Genomic DNA, 17,897 nt, shown 5'->3' with positions numbered 1-17,897 from the left:
GGTCTGTATATGACCCTGTGTACACGCTGTTATAAGCTGGTTGCAATTGGTTGGTAATCCGATTGTAAAATCTTTTATGGAAGAAAAATAAATAAGCCTCAGAAAAAATGTTAAATTTATAAAATTAGATTATTCATTTTTGTTTAACTATTTTACTTATATATACTGTTAATTCTCTATCATTTTTGATTTTTAATAGTACATACATTATACAGATAATTACAAAGTACTTATGTGGGTTTCAGTTTCTTTAGAGAAATAATCAAAATTTTCTTTTGTAAAGGAAAAATTAGTACACTCTGATAATTTTCCATATCATTGTGATTAAACATTAACAAAATAATCACTTCGATATTCCTATGTGGAAGGCAAAGTTCATTTTTGCTTTTTGCTGTGTAAGCGTCTGTTTTAAAATATTTATAGAGTTATTACAATTCCCTAATTATTCTTTCCATAGCTCTTATGTGATGCAGAACTGATTAGAAGTATTTATTTTCATATATTTTGAGTATAAACAAGGGAACTTGCTGTTTTCAATAATAAGTTCTGAACTAAAATAGCTGGTAACATATGTTATTGTACGTGTAGTTTTCAGATACATTTACATCTACGAGTAGTAAAAATATGTAATTACTATAGGGGAAGAGTGTGCATATTAAAACTGTAAAATAGGAAATTTTGTAAATTTACCCAAAACGCAACTGCACGTGCCAGTGAATAACCACTAAAATAAATATATTTGTGATAGAAATTATAATGTTAGTGAATTTAAATTTTAAACATATGTGGTAGGCCATTGCATATAATATAATATTTACATTTAAATGAAAGTAAATACAAATATAAATATATGCATTATTTTTGCTATACCATATACATTTTATTTTAAATTTATTTATTTTTTTACGCAATTGAACACTGTGGTCTTTGAGATCTATTGTGATATTCAAATTAATTAATCTTTTATATTTAGTAGGATTATAACTATATTATGATATCGTTTTATTGTATTGTGATTATAAATACGGAGTTATATATAGATTGAAATTGAATTATATTTTTTTTACAGATTATATTCTTTCCGTATCGCAATAAGTGGTGTTAGGGAGTATTCGGAAATGGATAATGAATTTATTAAGAATATATATATATGTACATACATACTATTAAAGAGTCGAGCTGCTTCAAAGTTCTTCATTTTAGGACAATTTACATCCAGGGCAGTTTGTGAATGCTACACATTTATAAATGAGATATCGACGCAGTTTAACAATCTACACTCTGCAGTCAGAAAAATAATTTGGTTGATTTAATCAGATTTTAACTCCCAGGTCAAAATGTTCTTACTCGACGCATCATGTTGTTTCAACCATATCAAATGTTGGTTTTCATATCCTCTTTACCATATACGCTAAAATTTTTCAAACAAAATGATCAAGTTAACTTAACTAGTATTTGGTTAGAGTATATTTTTCCGAGTGTGGGTTCGTGGTCATAGAGACATTTTTCCCAACTAAAAGCGACCAGAAACTAGATGGTTAGAGACAGGTGTAATCACTTATAACACCTAAAAAATGTGGGCATATCGTTGACATCAAGTAAACATGCATTATGCGTTGGGTTCTTTCTGTGCTGAACTTTTTAATAAAATAGGGTAAGATTTAATGATATTTAGGCATCTATATGCAAGTAGGCGTTTTTTGAAAAACAAATCCAGTACTCTCATTGAGTTGCATCATAAAGATATCAGTCGTTTAGTAGCCTTACTGGCGTGTCATATTAAACAAGAGAACCATGGTCGAAGATTGTATCTCTATTTTAATTATTCCTGTTATAGCTGTGGAGATGACGATGCCTCACATCTGCTTTGTTTTTGTCTATAGACGAAGCAGCTGCGTTTACTATCCTAGTGGCTTCCTTTGCTAAGGATGTTGGCCAACTCCAAAATGTTCCTTCAAAGCTTTGCTAAAGGTTAAATGTGGTTTTAAAACCATTGACTTCTCATTATGGTAACACAGTGGATTCTGAGGACAGCCAGCTTAACCACACTTAATTTAACACAATTAAGAATGGTCAAGTTGTCTCCCGAGTAGAATACCTCTTGGTTCCGTTATTACTATTCTTGTAATTGTTATTTACAAATATATATAAATGTTATATCAACAGGTCATATAAATATAAATACGGTACTGTACATTACTTATAGATTGCAATTTAGTTATGTCTTTTGTTATATATTATACTTTTTCCAAACGCAATTAAAAATGGTCACGATGAGATAGAAATATTAATGTTAAGTGGGTAATATATGTTCCCTGATAGTTCTTGCTCTCTTTATTACTATATTTTGTTGTAGGTTTGTTGCTATATAAATATCTACATATTGCAAATAAACTATATCTTTTGTTATAGATTTTACTGTTATTCATAACGCAAAATAACTTGAGAATATTGTTGAATGTGTAAAATATAATATTATATATTAATGTTAAAAGAAACTATTTAAAAGTTGGAAGGGTTTAAATAGAAATAAAAAGATAACAACAAAAATTTTAGTTAATTTATTAAAATTTGGCTGACTATACAATGCTGTTTCGAGTATTGTCAAGTAGTCATCATCAGTGGTCTTAGGAAACATTTGAATTTTTTAATTAGTTTATAGTTCGTATATAATGACTGGTTATACTTGTGGATGTAAACTGTAGATTTTGTGAAGAGAATGAGGAATCGGTCACACATTTGCTGTATGCTCCTGGGAATGTGTATTCTTACGGAAGAGGCAATAAAACACTGTAAAGTAGGTTATATACTACTTTTTATTGACACAATAGTGCTTAGAGACCTACTCTAAACTCAGAAGGGGGCACAATAGAACTGACAGTCGCGGTGTTACTTCCCTTAACAATAATAATAATAGTCCGTATAAAATTTGTTTGAACTGCAAGTGCCAAATATTATATATTCCCCTCCTAGTACTTACGTTTATTCCTAAGACTAAGTCTCAGCTGTAAAGTTTCTTCAGTTGACACTAAAATTATTTTTCATTGAACAAAGTAAGAGTACGAATTGGATAAAGACCTTACAAACTCTAAATCCCAAATATCAATTTAAAATTGTTAGATTAAACTTGCGATTCATGGACTTGTATTTACGTCTGAGAGCTAATAAAATAAAGTTTCAATCGCATTTACTTTTATGGGCGTTTATTTTCGAAAGTCCTTAAAGCGTGTAGCATGTGCTTGCTAAATTTACGTTACCTCATGCGTAAACGCCAGTGACAGACAACTTATGAGTAAATTTTCTGCAAAAACACACACACAAATCTACACTAATACAACACTACAGTGTACTATTCTGTGTACTTGTGTGTAATTGTTTACGTGTATGGAGAGTACAAAAAATACTTCGCACAGACAAGCACCGCAGGTTTGCCGTAGTCAACGCTGAGTTGTTGAGTTCTAAATATGCAGGGGTTTTCTTATTTGCATGAGTATGTGTATGTGTGTGTGTGTGTCTGTATACCAAGTATGCCACTAAGCCATGCTTATACGCATTCAGCTATTTGTTTGATACTGTGGAAGTGGTTTTGTATATGTGTGTGTGTATATCGGTTGTCGCTGCAACTAACTGTGCATTTCCTTTACTCATACCCGTTGAGTTAGTCCTGGCGTTGAATTTTAAATTGTAAAACAATTTCATATTTTATTCTTGGCTTTTATTTTTCGTTAGATTCATTTTTCAGTTTCAGATTGCAATTCAACGGCAACAGAAAGATAACAACACATATCGTCACCGTTTACTGGTGTTGTTGATGATGACGTTACATTTTTGTACACAATTTATATATGCATGAGAATTGTATATCAGTTTAATTCCTTACATGCTTTGCAACAATTTTCTCAACGAACAAACCACAAAGTTGCCGCAAAAAAATTTCGAAAAAAATTGCAACCATTTTTCTTTTGGTTTCTTCTTAATGGTTTGTTACCTTGGTTTGCCACTGCATTACCTGTGCAACTGAGTGTATATGAGATTCTGTTTGGAATGCAGTTGTGTGTGTGTGTGTGTTTGTGATACTGTTTGCATGTCATTCTTTTATTTGAAATCTTTATACTTCGGAGGTAAGAGAATTCAAGTAAAATGGTATCAAAAAACAAAAAAAGGAAACAATTTTTATTTAAATTTCATAGAAATTCAGTGAGAAATGGTTTTGGGTTAGCAAGTAAATTCTGTTTTATTTTTGCAGATTAATTACTTTAGCCAAAATGTAATTGGATTTTGTTAAAATGCCAGATATCTTATTCAAGATTACGTCTGGCCTTTCATATGTGATGTATAGAAGTATAGAATATCATTGAATTCAAATTTTTTTAGCTAGTTTAAAGATCTAAAAACATCTAAAAAATCTGACCACTTCGTTGACATCATGCAAACACTTATTGAATTCTTTCTGTGTTGAGCAATTTAATTAAAGATCGGAAGATTCTTTTATATACAGGCATATGTATTCAAGTCGACCGGGTTCTATTGCGAAAAAATGCAGCATTTTAATTGAGATACCGATTTAATTGAGATAATGATTAGAGAACCCTGTTAGAAGATTGAATCTACTTTTTAATCATCTTGTCATAGCTGTGGAACGGTTAATTAAAGTGCCTCACATCTGCTTTGTTACCGCCACTTGCATTTGCAGCGCCGATTTACTTTTTATGGCGCTTTCGTTGGCCGTATGCTACTACGAAAAAAATCCAGCACTTTGATTGAGATACCTCATAGGCTTGTTGAGGGGTCACAGCTGATTACAGCACTATGCTATAAGATTGCATGACCTTTTTAATCATCCTGTCACAGTTGTGGAGCGGATGATGAACATCTGCTACTACCCAATGTATTCGTGGCGCCGATTTCCTTTTTAAGGGCTTCTGTTTTTGAGGATCTTGGACAGCGTCAGGAAATTCTTGTAAAGAGTATTTTCGAATTTGCTTAAGATTCAAGGTGGTGTAAAAACTGCTGAATTTCCTATATGGTAACACAGTGAGACAATAGGCTTAAATGGATCTTTACAATCGCCAGTATAGCTGAACTTAACCAAATATCTAAAAGACTTAAGAAGAAATAAAGATTTTAATTATAGCTTAGATAAGTTATGCTATAAGTAAAGAAAAAAATATATAAAATATCAATTTTCTAGAATCTATCAATAAATTATATTTTCCAAAATAAACAGAAAAAATATGGTCAATTGGCTTATACTATTTCAGTAGCCAGATCAAGAGCTGTATGTTACAAATGTAGAATTTCTGACTTGGTACACAAAAGTAAATCGCAAGTGTCGATGTTGATATCTGGCCATCTTATGTTATCTGTAGCACATGTCCATCGATACTAGAAGAAAACACACCAGATGCTCTGTTGTATCCATATGCAGGGTTGCCTTGAGCCAGGTTTAAGCTATTGGACGCTGCATTCTATATATGATAACTTTATTTTCGTGCCCAAATCTTCAGTTATCTACTAACTGAAGTCATTTTTGTGGTTACAAACCTATATCCTCAGTGTATTGCCAAATGACAATACCCGGACACAGTGAACATTAGTCACTGGAAACACATACGTCAATATTTCCGACATAAATATTTGCCAAATACTTGTTTTTTTATCAATGCATCCGGATGGTTCTATTCTATTACACACTATTACTCGAAATATTTAATCAAAAGGCTTTCTTAGCTTATTGAGGAGGACTCTTTCCTTCTTCCATTTCACCTACCTACTACCTAGCGTCAAACATCCAAAAAATTTTGGGAGAGTTTAAAGTTTAGAACGAATTTTAATATTTCATATTTTTTATAATTTTATAAGAAATTTATAATAATTATTATATTTACTATTTGGTAAAATCTTTGTTAAAACCACGCAATATCATGCACGAAATTGAATCAATCTTTGCTGTACTGGAAGCCAAAAGGATTGAGTTCATGCGAAGTTTGAAATTATTCTAAGCATGGAAGTAGCTGATACCTTTTAAGAGCGGTGGCAAGGAAATTGATTTAACTTTAACAAATGATATCAATATGCTTGTCACATTTGAACAAAAACCTATCACCTGCCTCTACCATTTTTTCCATTAACTCCAAGCCCAAACCAATCAATTGTTACAAGTTTTAATGTGTTATATATGTATGTATTATATATGATGCGTTTAAAATCAGATGGAAAGACTATTAAAAAATTTGAGGATGACAATGTTTTTTATTATATACTATACTTAAATTCACATGCGGTATAGTAAAAGTAACAACTTCGTTTACTGGAATTTAAACACGTTTTATTCCAACCTTATTTTAAAATTTTATTTAATATCGAAATCAATTATAACCATTTCATACCCTCAACAGTTATGATTTACATGACAATTAGAGATAGATTTATAATTCTCATTTGGTTTATTTATTACATTCTATAAAAAAATTTATGTACTGTATAGTCATTGATATAAATAATTTTAATGTAATATAGAAAAGCACCATGATTTTATTTTTTGCAAATTCATTAACCTTGAGAATCGTTATTGTAAAAGTAATAACAAATGAATGCTAAATTTTATAATAATTAACTAATAAGTAATTGATATGACAACGAAAAATTAAAATTTGACTATTTCTTCGAATTTATTAAATTATTGATGAATTAAAAATATGTCTTTTTACAGTCAATGTACTAAATTATATACAATTATTGAATTTTAATTCTTAGTAATTAAAATTGTGGAGGTTATTAATTTAAAGTAATTTTTTTTTACAAATTCTGTTTTTTTTTTATTTTATTTTAATTAAAACTTTTATTCAAACTATATTTGACTTGGTTCTATGAAAACTTCCATACGTTTACAGGCATAAAGGATGTTTCATTATGAAGAGTAAAATTTAAAAATGCTAAAAGAGATCTTTACTTGCCTTACGGTTACAATTATAATTGAAAACCGAAAGTACAACTTTAACCAAATATATTTGAAATAAAAACTTCAAAAAAAAAAGAATGTATGAACAACATTTCTGTGGTAATTGTAACGAAACTATAAAAATTATTTATGTCCTCAATTTACTCAATTTAATTCAAGCAAAAAAAAATGTGTTTATATAAAAAAGTATTTGTAAAATAATCGAAAAAAAATTTACTTAAAAAATTTAAAAATTTTTGGCAACTTAAATTGGTGTAAACATTTTTTATAATATCAATTTAAATGCATATCTGAGAGGATTTAAAATTGGGAATTTTTAACCACAATTGCATCAATAGTAGTATTAATACTTTAATCCTGTAAAACGGCTTTCGATTTATTTAAATTGTGGTATTATTTGTTTAAACTAAAAATTATATAAAATAACACAAAATTTATTATTTTTTGTATTGCTAAGAGATTGAAAAAGGTTTCGGTAAAACATAAAAGTACACCATTAGACCTATAGCTTTATAAGTTGTATTTATAATTAAGCAATAAAAATAAATAATGTTAAAGTAGTCAGTAGTCAGAATAATAAAAAAAGAACATTTAAATTTTGTTAAAATTTTTTTTATAACATATTCAATTTGATTGTTTTTATTTTAAGTTTTATCTGTTTAAGAAATATCGGTGTTAACACTTCATATTCGTATATAAAACCATAATAAATGTTAGCCTTAAAGATATTAAGCTTTAATTTTAATTTCCCACTATAATATAACAGATATGTTAATATTGTACTCTATTGGTAGTAAAAAATACTTAACCAACTGACTTCCATATAAATATTTCTCTCCAACATCCAAGAGTTCATTTTCTAAGAAAACATTATCACTGTATTTTTCAGTATATCATTATTAATAATTTTTAAAAAGGTTTCGAAATAAAAAACTCCCTAATATTATTTATAATTGTACCTCTCAAGAAGGTAGTGTGGTTTCTTATGCTCGAATCATCTGTCGAGGCCTAATATGTTAAGAAAAGCACGATCTTTCTCGTTCACATGCTTCTTTAGTCTATTGAAGTGTGTATCTGTTTCTTTCCTTATTTCTTCTTTAACCTAAATTCTATTGTGGTCACTATATATATGTATCGTCATTTTTAATGTATGGTGATGCCTTTATGATATTTTAAACAATTTTAATTTAGAAGCCTTGAGTTAAATTTAAATTTTATTTACAATCTTATACTGAAAGTTGTGTTCCGTACAACAAGTGCAGTTTCAAAATTGGATTATATAGTATATATAATATACTTATACAATAGATGGATTTTTTAGGTCCTGCTCAAAATTAGCTTATGCTAATTCATCTTATTTAATTTAAAATTGATTAATTAATAAAAAAAAGAAAATAGTGTGTCATGGCTGTAAGAAATTTGAATTGTGGGGTAAACATATTGTGTTTTCATCTGATTATTAGCCTATTTAAAAAAATAGTGTTAATTTTTTTTAATCTTAAACTTTGAACTGTTTCTTGCTTTGATAAACCTAGTCTACTAGATACTAATATATCTTTAGGGGAGCTTATATCTCGCTCCCCTAATTATCGTAGAATTTCAAATATGGAACTACTTCAACGAAAAAACCAAAAAGATATCAACAAATAAGCCAAGTGTCGGAAATTAAATTGGCTTGGACACATTTTTCGAAAGCCGTACGACGAAATATGTCACGCGACACCTGAAGGGAATCCTCAAAGCAACATATGGTTTAGAACGATAACAAATGAAACTAATAAATCTTTAAATGAATTATGTTATATTTCTAGAGATAAAAATAGTGGGAGATTCTACATAACAAGTTTATGCTCCTGATAGAGTACAGCTAATACTTTTATTACTGGATTAAAGTTGCCACACTGAGGTGGAAATTTTCTTAATTTATTTTTAGGTGGTGGTTTTTGGTGGGTTAAAGTCTCACACTGTGGCTGTCGATACTTTCCACCTACTGCACCAGAAAAAAGTTTGAACTAAAATAATCTGTTAATATCCGATGATGTAAACGACTTGTAAATATAAATCTGTAAGCATTTTTTAAAGTATTTCTTAAAGTATTGAATAAATTTGAAGTATAAGTAAGTATATATGTTCTTAAAGCTGTTAAGGACAATTGGTCTGACATTTTTTGATTGTTTAGCCATAAGATTACATGATGGATGGAATGAACTCAAATCAGAGGATTCAAACTATGTAATTACAGCTTCTTATTCCTACATTACTGAGTAATGATTAAAAATCTAAGTACTGAGTAAATACTGAGTAATATTCAAATCGTTTCGATTCTGAACGCTACACTACGGAAAATTTCATTATAGAAATAGTTCTCGAAATTTGAAAATATTTGTCTGAAAACTAGTCTAAGTGTTTATTAATTGAACTGCGGAATAAAGCATTAGACTGCACTTTAAAAAATTTTGCTAATCTTTTTATTCACTAACGTTTTTCTTTAAATTTTTCTTAATGATTTTTCCAAGTGGTTAATTACTACAGACTAAAATATTCTATAAAATTGTTATTAAGAAGCTTGCACTTCTAAGTAGCCAACGAAAGCGCTTTTTATTAATACTTTTTCAATTTGTTTGCATTTTGTTGATTTAATTGGTTCAAATTTCCATTTCAGCTTAGAAAAGAAAAAGGGTTAATTACATCAACCAAAAAAGTGAAACCGAGTAATTTTTTCAAATTAAATCCGTAGTTAAAAAATGTAACCAAATAAAAGCACCTAAAATCAAATTCAACATAAAAGGGAAGTGCTTAATTGACACAGAAAACCACAACATTAAAAAGTTACTACCGAAACCGAAATGAAAAAGCTTGGCTTAGGCACAGGCCGGAACGCAGAGCTAAGAGTCCAGAAAACAAGACGAAAAAAAAAAATAGGTTAACCTCTTGAAATATTTTGTAATACTTGGAAAAGGAAGTTAGTATCGCTGAGTATGCTTGACGAATCACCCCTTTATGAATTTCATTAATATTTCACTTTTTAACTCATTTTATTTATAATTCTTTTTAATTTTTTTCTACTTTTTTTCCAAAGAAAAAATTAAGTTAACGATAGAAATAAACTGCCATTTTTTAGAACTGTGAAAGCGAAAATGAAAGCAGTTTTGGTATGTCTGAGTGTGGATAGATCGTATGTGTGTAAGGATGTTATAGGGCATGATGGTATAGGGAAGTTAATTGCTTGCTACGAAATGTGTATGAAACATTTTAAAACATAAAACTGAATAAAGTAGATTTCTGTACGTGCACACAAGTCCCAGTGCATAGTCCATGGCATGTCCACATGTAGGTCGTCGTATTAAGTTGGATACGTACTAGCTGTTTCTGCTTTTCTCAATGCATTATATATATACACATATATACATATATAGCTATATATATATATATATGGATATGTATACTCTCTTTTTTTGTTTTATAATTTTTACGGTCAGTGGCAATGTGAGTTATGTATAAAAAAGTAGCACGAAAAAGCACAGAAACAGATAATGACAAAGGATTAAAATGCCACACATTGCACTGAGCAAATTTACCATATTTTTTCAATTTGCTATAAAAATAAATTAAAGTTAAAATGTGTTTAAAGTAGTTACAAGGTTTTAGGTTAAAACAATTTAACGTAATAACTGGAGTGAGATTTCACTGAAAGCATTTAATATTAAAAATTCTTAATTTTTCCCATGTGCAATGAAATATGGTATAGCTGAATGTGTATGATATGCATAATTACATATTTAATACCTAGTGTTAATGAGTAGACATAATGACAATTACTTGACAATCATTTTGCAACACTTTTTGAAATGTAATAACTTGATTCCAATATTAAACAAACATAGACGACATGTTTCTTTAATGCTGTCATGGAGAAAGAAATATTTAAATTAATAAAGACTACCTTACATTTGGAAAATTAGAATATATTCTACAACGTCAGACACTCTCAGACACAATTATACAGTCATAGTTGGAATAAACTTTTAATTGTTACGAATATAAAAATAAAGCTTCGCAAGTAATTATTAGAAATATACACTGTGAGAATAAAAGAGGTATTACATTTCATAACACTGGAATTGAAATCAACACTGAATATTGGAGATTCTTTAACAAATGCAATATTTTTTTCATTTTTATTTTCATAATGCAGCAAATTTTAAACCTTGATCATTTAGAGCAGGGCTGTCCAAAACACGATTATGAATGTGTGTACCTATTTTTGCTGTTCTATAGCCTATAATTTGATCTGGACACCCCGATTTAGAGAACCTAAAACATATTTAAAAATTGGTCTAATATGCAAACTCTCAAAATCCCAAAGGTTTATATCTCTTAGGAAACAAATACAAATATTTTTAATCAAATTACAAGTAGTTTTATTTTAAAAAAAGAGTTCAAAGATTTTATCCAAATCAAAATTAATGAAGTTATTTTTGACGAAATCTTTTACGTTTGCTACATAAGGTCACTTTTACATTATTTTTGAAACTGGGCGCTCGCAACATGCTAGAATGTTATTTTAGGTCGACATCTCTTATGTTGGCCCTGCATAGCGAGTTGATCAGCTTGATACACTGTTCTTACGTTCCAATTCGTCGAATTGGTTAGCCTGCTTTCGGTGTGAGAATTTGAATAAACATCGATTAAGAACAAGTTATATATTGCTGTTGTCACTTTAACGTCGTCAAAACTTTTACTTACTTACTTAGAAATCGGGTTAGTGCACCCTCGATTTAGTCAATCCACCGAAGACACTATTATTGCGGTTGAAACAAAAAATGAAAAAAAAACGATAGAATTTTTTAAAGAGGACAGATCTTGGGTACTGAAAAAATTAATTAATTATTATGTGGAGGCTAGTTGAGTCAGTGCAGTTAAGCACTTTTACTCTCTATTAACTGCAAGGTTTCTTCATAACCCATCTCTACGCCTTGACTATATTATTGTTTATAACTTCATAATTGACGTCTGATCTGCATATCTCCCCGAGGAGCCTGTAATTATTTTGAGATTATATAACGCGGTGTTGGTAAGCCTGTCAGTTTTCGTGAATAATTTCAGGGGTCTATCGTTCATGTATTTTTTGATCGTATCACTATTGAGGTCCCTGAGGATATATTTTCATTAATTTAATTTTGTTTACATTTTTTTTACATATAATATTAATAATATATTGATACTAAGATTTATATACACAAAAGTGCAATAACAAAAAATAATAATAAAATGATTTGAAAGCATATAATCTTATGTATATTATATATATAGTATTATATTATCTCCAACCACAAATCGAAGAAATTCGTTTATTTTTATAAATATTTCGTTTCATAAAATTCGTTCCTAAAACAAATGACGACATACAATAATGGCTACAAATGCGGAAATGGCATACTTAAGCAAAATTGTTTAATACAAAAGCAATTCACGAAATGGCGGAATTTTATGTGTGCTGGTGTGTGTGTACTCAGGAATAAGCATAAAATGGAGAGTGAAATTGACCACATTCGTGTGTATTTGTAAGCCACTGTGTTAATGAAATTCTAAAGGAAATGTAAATGCGTTGTGGTCGTAATCACTTTTAATCGTTTATATGTGCTCGGGAGACTGCATTTTAATGAGTAAATTTGTATCCTTAATGCTTTCCATATTCGTAAAAGTCTCACGTGATCTTATACGTATGGTAAATTTAAAAAGCAATTGATTCGATATACATACATATAGTACGAGTAATGACTTTGTATGCACTATGGAGATAATTGCTATAGTACCGCATGGACTTTATATATGAACAAGTAAATCCATTTTAAGCTGTTAAGCTGTTAAAGTTGCGGTAAAACAAAATGAGGTTTTAAGAGTTTCACAGAAATTTCCAATACATTATTGTCTTTATTTGGAATGTACATGGATAGTATGCGGTGCCATAAATGAACTTATACGTATATATGTGGGTCATATTTATTTAATCATAATTAAAGTTCTATGAAACATGCAAGATATAAATATATTAATTTACAAAAAAGAGTCTTTGGATAGATAAAAGAGCAACTGACTTTAACATCTATGAGGTAGTCTCATAGATGAGTTTGGAATTTGCTATGATGATCAAATTGTGCATTATGATATGAAATATTAAAAGGGAATCATTGTGGATTTCTTTATGTATGAATCATTATTTTAAGATCTGTATGGTAGTCCTACATGTAGAGTTTATGATAGATAAAAAAATATGAGATCATTGTTTTCATTTTTTACGATTTCAAACAGTTGATCAGAATTTTACTTTAGTCACGATAGTCCATAAATACTTTGTCACATCTGCGGACGGCTAAAATTTCATAGCTTTCATAGTATTTCATATACTATAATTGCTATAAATTTCTAATCTATAATATGATATGATATGACTATTGTTAGAGAAGAATAGAACAACTTAGATTATTATAAAAATATAATTTTTTTATTATATTTCTTATATGTAAAGTTAACATGTTTTTTTACTTGTATTTAAAATTTAATTCAACTTTGATTTTCATGAACTTAATGATTAATAAAATTTGATGATTTTCATAAATAAATAATAATTAATTTACAATTTTTTTTTGGTGTTTTTTTGTATGGTTTTCAAAACATTTTTTTTTATTATTAAATAATAAATTTAAGGAAATTATTCTGCAACTCCATATACAGTCCATTTATCACTTGAGGGCTTCAATTCGAAGCAGTGTTCGTAGATTTCGACGCTTTCTGATTGAAGTTTGGTAATTGTAAAATCTGCGCCGCACTTGAACATTTTATGGAGAGTGAATTTGCTTATTATCCAGAATTTGAAATTGCATCTATCACAACCCATGGCACGATCTGGTAAATCCAGTAATAAGAAACGTTCAATATCGCTAATTTGTAGCAAGTTTTGAAAACGCCCTTGTACATCATTAAGTATGATGAAATTTGGTGCCTTGGTATCTTCAATTGGAGTGGTGAGATGATAAGGCACAGCATATAATTCACATGAGTTCTGACAGACTTGGAAGCAATACAAATTAGTTTTTGGCATATTATTCAATGGATCCATGTTACCAATTTTTTGATGCTCCACATATGCCGCTTCAACATCTTTTATATCAACTTGATTAGTAAGTGGTGGAGTTTCATCAGCATTGAATATTTCCTCATTTTCTTCTAAATCACCAAAAAAATTACATGCATACTCGTATTGACATCGTCGATGTTGCTGTTCAGATTCCTCTTCATCTCTATTCCGTAATATGTACTTCTCATAATCTTCCGTGTCTTTTATGCGAAATTGTAGAGGTAATTGTAAAGGTGTTTTCCGTACACCTTTTATAATTTTATTTTCCCGCTTGATTTTTAGTGTTACTCTTCTGACTTCAAATTCACTTAATTCCTTAGGAAAAGGATGACGAATCAAATAACCTTTTTGCAATGTCGATTTTATATAGTTTTTTATTTTAGTTTCTAATAGTATGAATGCCATATCAATAGTCTCAATGATATCGTAGTGATGTACTATTGAAAATTCTGCACTTTTAAAGTTGAAATCTTCACGTTTGATTCTTGCATGGAATATTACTGTAATTTTCAGCTCCTCAGCACTTACTAAGAGTAAACGTAGCAAATTTGGTATCGGATGCACACTTATATCAATTAAAAATTTACGCGCATCATGGTTGATACATTTATCGGAAATCATAAAAGTTTCAATATTGTTATTTTCGATTAATTGCAATTGATTCAATTTCTCTTTATCCAAGACGAGATTTTGATGAGTTCTTTTTTGCCAATGTTTGCTATATGAGTCCATTGTATCGCAGCTGCTATTGCATGAATTGCACTCGTAAACATCGCCATGCACGTGCCAACGATGATGGAACTTGCGGTTTTGACCATCATATGAATCGAATGTGTAAGAAGATTTTTGATGAAACATTTTGTTCAAACGAATGACTTCTATTAATTTCTTCTGTTTTTGAGAATTAATCTCGTCCATATATATCAGTTGCGCGTATCTAATGCTGAAATCAAACTAATGTCATAAATACGAATGATTCACAATTTATACTTGTGGTTGGGAACAGGTAAGATGATGCGTCGAAATGTCATTTATATGGCACGAAGACACAGGTAGTTATATTATTTATTTCAACTATCTTAGATGCAATAGAGAAAGATACTAAAGGCGTTAATCACTGTTTAGTAGACGTAAAATGGGTACCTGGTTGGACTATAAGGGTCGTTTAGTGCAATGGTAAGAAATAAGATTAAACGACCGTTGCATTTATTTTCCAGGAAGTTTAAATATTTGTCAAACAATATAATTGCAAGTAGCGTTAACAAAAAAATAAGGTCTATTCCTAACTTTAAATATATTATTTTGTTAACAAAAAGATCAATGAAAAACATTGTATTGCGTGTATTTTATTATCCTTTGAAAAATTTTTATGAAACAAATCCGTACGTGGATTATCTTTTGTTTTATAATTCACGAAAATTTTTTTTTGTACTTGTGCAACGATATTAGGATAAACCTCAACGTGCATAATGCACAGGACATCCAGTTTTATTTTTCTTGAAGGATTTTTATTACCGCATGGGTATCTTGGTCTGCAATGATATGTTGTCTAAAACAATTTTAGGTATTCATATTATAAAAACAATGTTATTAGATTTATATTATTAGCAGTATATAACAATCGATTATAAGGATTAATTTTAAAGTTTATATATAATTTGTAAAATATTGTGTGCAGACTGTTATCAATGAACAGTGAATTCAACTGGACTAAATACAGTATTTGACTTGAAATTGTGGAAAAGCATATGCACTGCGATCTCTTGCAAATTTTTGATATATAAGAAACTGATTGTCTATAGAGCTTGTAGTTATGGTGTGGTTGTTGATGATGCATTTTTTACTAATACAAATTCTTCTTCATACTGACTTTTTTATAACTTATTTTTTAGCCAGATATAATAGAAACGTTCTGAATCAAATTAATCAGAATCTTAATGAAATTGAGCAGAGCTTATGCTCTATATACTTTATTCAAAGAATTCAGAACGTAACTTTTATATCTATATAAGGTTAGAAAGTTTCCATAGAATTATTATTGGAATTGCAATACATTATTGCTGGTCTTGCGGTAGTTAATGTTGTAATTTGTTACTATAAGTAATACTTTATTTAAAGTTTTGTTAATAGATTGTCATTTCAGTAAAGAGTTGAGTCAAATTATTATTCATTAAACCAAAAACGAATCTATTAATAATATACTACCTAATTATTGCATGACCACGAAAGTTGGTATGAAAAATTTATAAACTTATAGAATTTCTTGAAGTAAGGGTTATGTTTAAAAATGTCTGAAATTTGATTCATAAAATTATCTCTATAAGGTGTAGGTAAAAATTAATATCTGGTTTAAGAAATTTATACATACCTGAGCCATTTTATTACACTTGTTACATCTCTGAAGAGCTATTTAAATGTTAAAAACTACATTTAAAAGAATTTTTAAAAAAATTTATGATATAATTATAAAACGTTTGTTATTAGAACTTCTCATAAATATCTACAAATATATATTTTTAATCTATAAAAATATATTGTTAATGACAGTTTAAAATAACTTTAAATATAATAAAATCTATCATAATTTGTATTATAAAAAAATTTTATAAAAAACAGTCAAGGCTATCTATTTAAAATAATTGATTTATTAAATCAAATAATTGACTTTTATAAATTTAGATATATTTATTGCATTTAGTATCATATATTGATATTGAATTGCACTAATTTTGCAATCTTAGGGAAGCAAATATAATAATCATAAAAGTTATAAAACCTACAACAATTTGTTAATATTACTTTAGAACACATCTACACATTACTTAGAAAAAAAGTGACGACAGTAAAAAAAAATTAGCGAAAATGGTAATTGCAACAATTTCAGGGTCAACTCTTCGTTTCCCTAGTTTTCACCTATAGAAGTTTAGGTAACAATATTTTAGTTAATAAATTTTAGTTCACATATCATTTCTTCAGGTTTGCAAATTTCTCAACATTTGAATATGTGGGTTTGACAATAATTAAAATAACTTCTTACCTGTTTAGAATAGGCCTGCTTGCTAAATGTTTTTCCAGTAGCTCTTCTGTACATTTTATATTTTTAACATTATTTTTTAATTACACTAGTTAACAAACTAAAATAAAATTTACGTATATTTTATGATATTTTTTTCTTATGAATTTTGGCTTATAGTTAGTTCTTTGAGATATATTAGGCTTTGAACACAATGTATAAAGAGAATGTTTATTGGAAAATAGATTATCTTTAGTATTAATTGCGATATCTTGTAAGACCCAATCGCATGTTTGTAACGTTCAGGATGAAAGAAAAAAAGAATCAACCTTAAAAATAATTTTAAATATGATTTTTGATTTTAATGAACATATATGCATGTGATAAATAATTAATTATATACATTATGTGAAGAATTTTGTGAAGTGTGTATTAACATAAATAATATTATTAAATGTTATTTTAAAATTTTAATGAAAATGAAATATTTAACAAGCTCTAGGCGTTTTAAAACTAATTTTGGTAAAATTAGTGAATTTAAAATAATTCAAGTTATAAATTAGCAGCAAATGTTTTGCTATATTTAAACTTTTGTATTCATTTCGACTAAAATGTGGCATTTTCCGAACAAAATTCATACAAAAAATTGCTTAAAAAGTTCGATTAGTTTAAGTTTTAGACTAATATTAAATCTATTATAATTTGCCAAAAATTTATTTGTGTGCTATTAAATTACAAACAGTTGTTTGCATATGTTGGTTAATTAATCAATAGATAATTTATTA

The 17,897-nt window shown here is 28.6% G+C and overlaps 1 protein-coding gene across 1 annotated transcript; it reads right to left on the bottom strand.

Moving 5' to 3' along the window:
• Positions 1-13,632: 13,632 nt before the first annotated feature.
• On the bottom strand, positions 13,633-16,621 carry LOC119670041 (protein terminus-like). The gene is made up of 2 exons (XM_038080144.1): positions 16,468-16,621; positions 13,633-15,042 (listed from the first exon to the last, which is right to left on the bottom strand). Exon 2 carries the CDS (start codon positions 15,015-15,017, stop codon positions 13,674-13,676), a length of 1,344 nt encoding a protein of 447 aa, XP_037936072.1. The 5' UTR covers positions 15,018-15,042; positions 16,468-16,621; the 3' UTR covers positions 13,633-13,673.
• Positions 16,622-17,897: the final 1,276 nt, after the last annotated feature.

Source organism: Teleopsis dalmanni, chromosome 1 (assembly GCF_002237135.1).
Source record: "Teleopsis dalmanni isolate 2A chromosome 1, ASM223713v2, whole genome shotgun sequence".
NCBI classification, from domain to species: Eukaryota; Metazoa; Arthropoda; class Insecta; order Diptera; family Diopsidae; genus Teleopsis; species Teleopsis dalmanni.
Note: the sequence above shows the minus strand (reverse complement) of the source record. Positions and strands in the feature narration are given on the sequence as shown.

What these genes read in the sequence shown, in the direction of transcription:
- LOC119670041 (XM_038080144.1), bottom strand. Translation starts at nt 15,017, where the DNA reads ATGGACGAGATTAATTCTCAAAAACAGAAGAAATTAATAGAAGTCATT.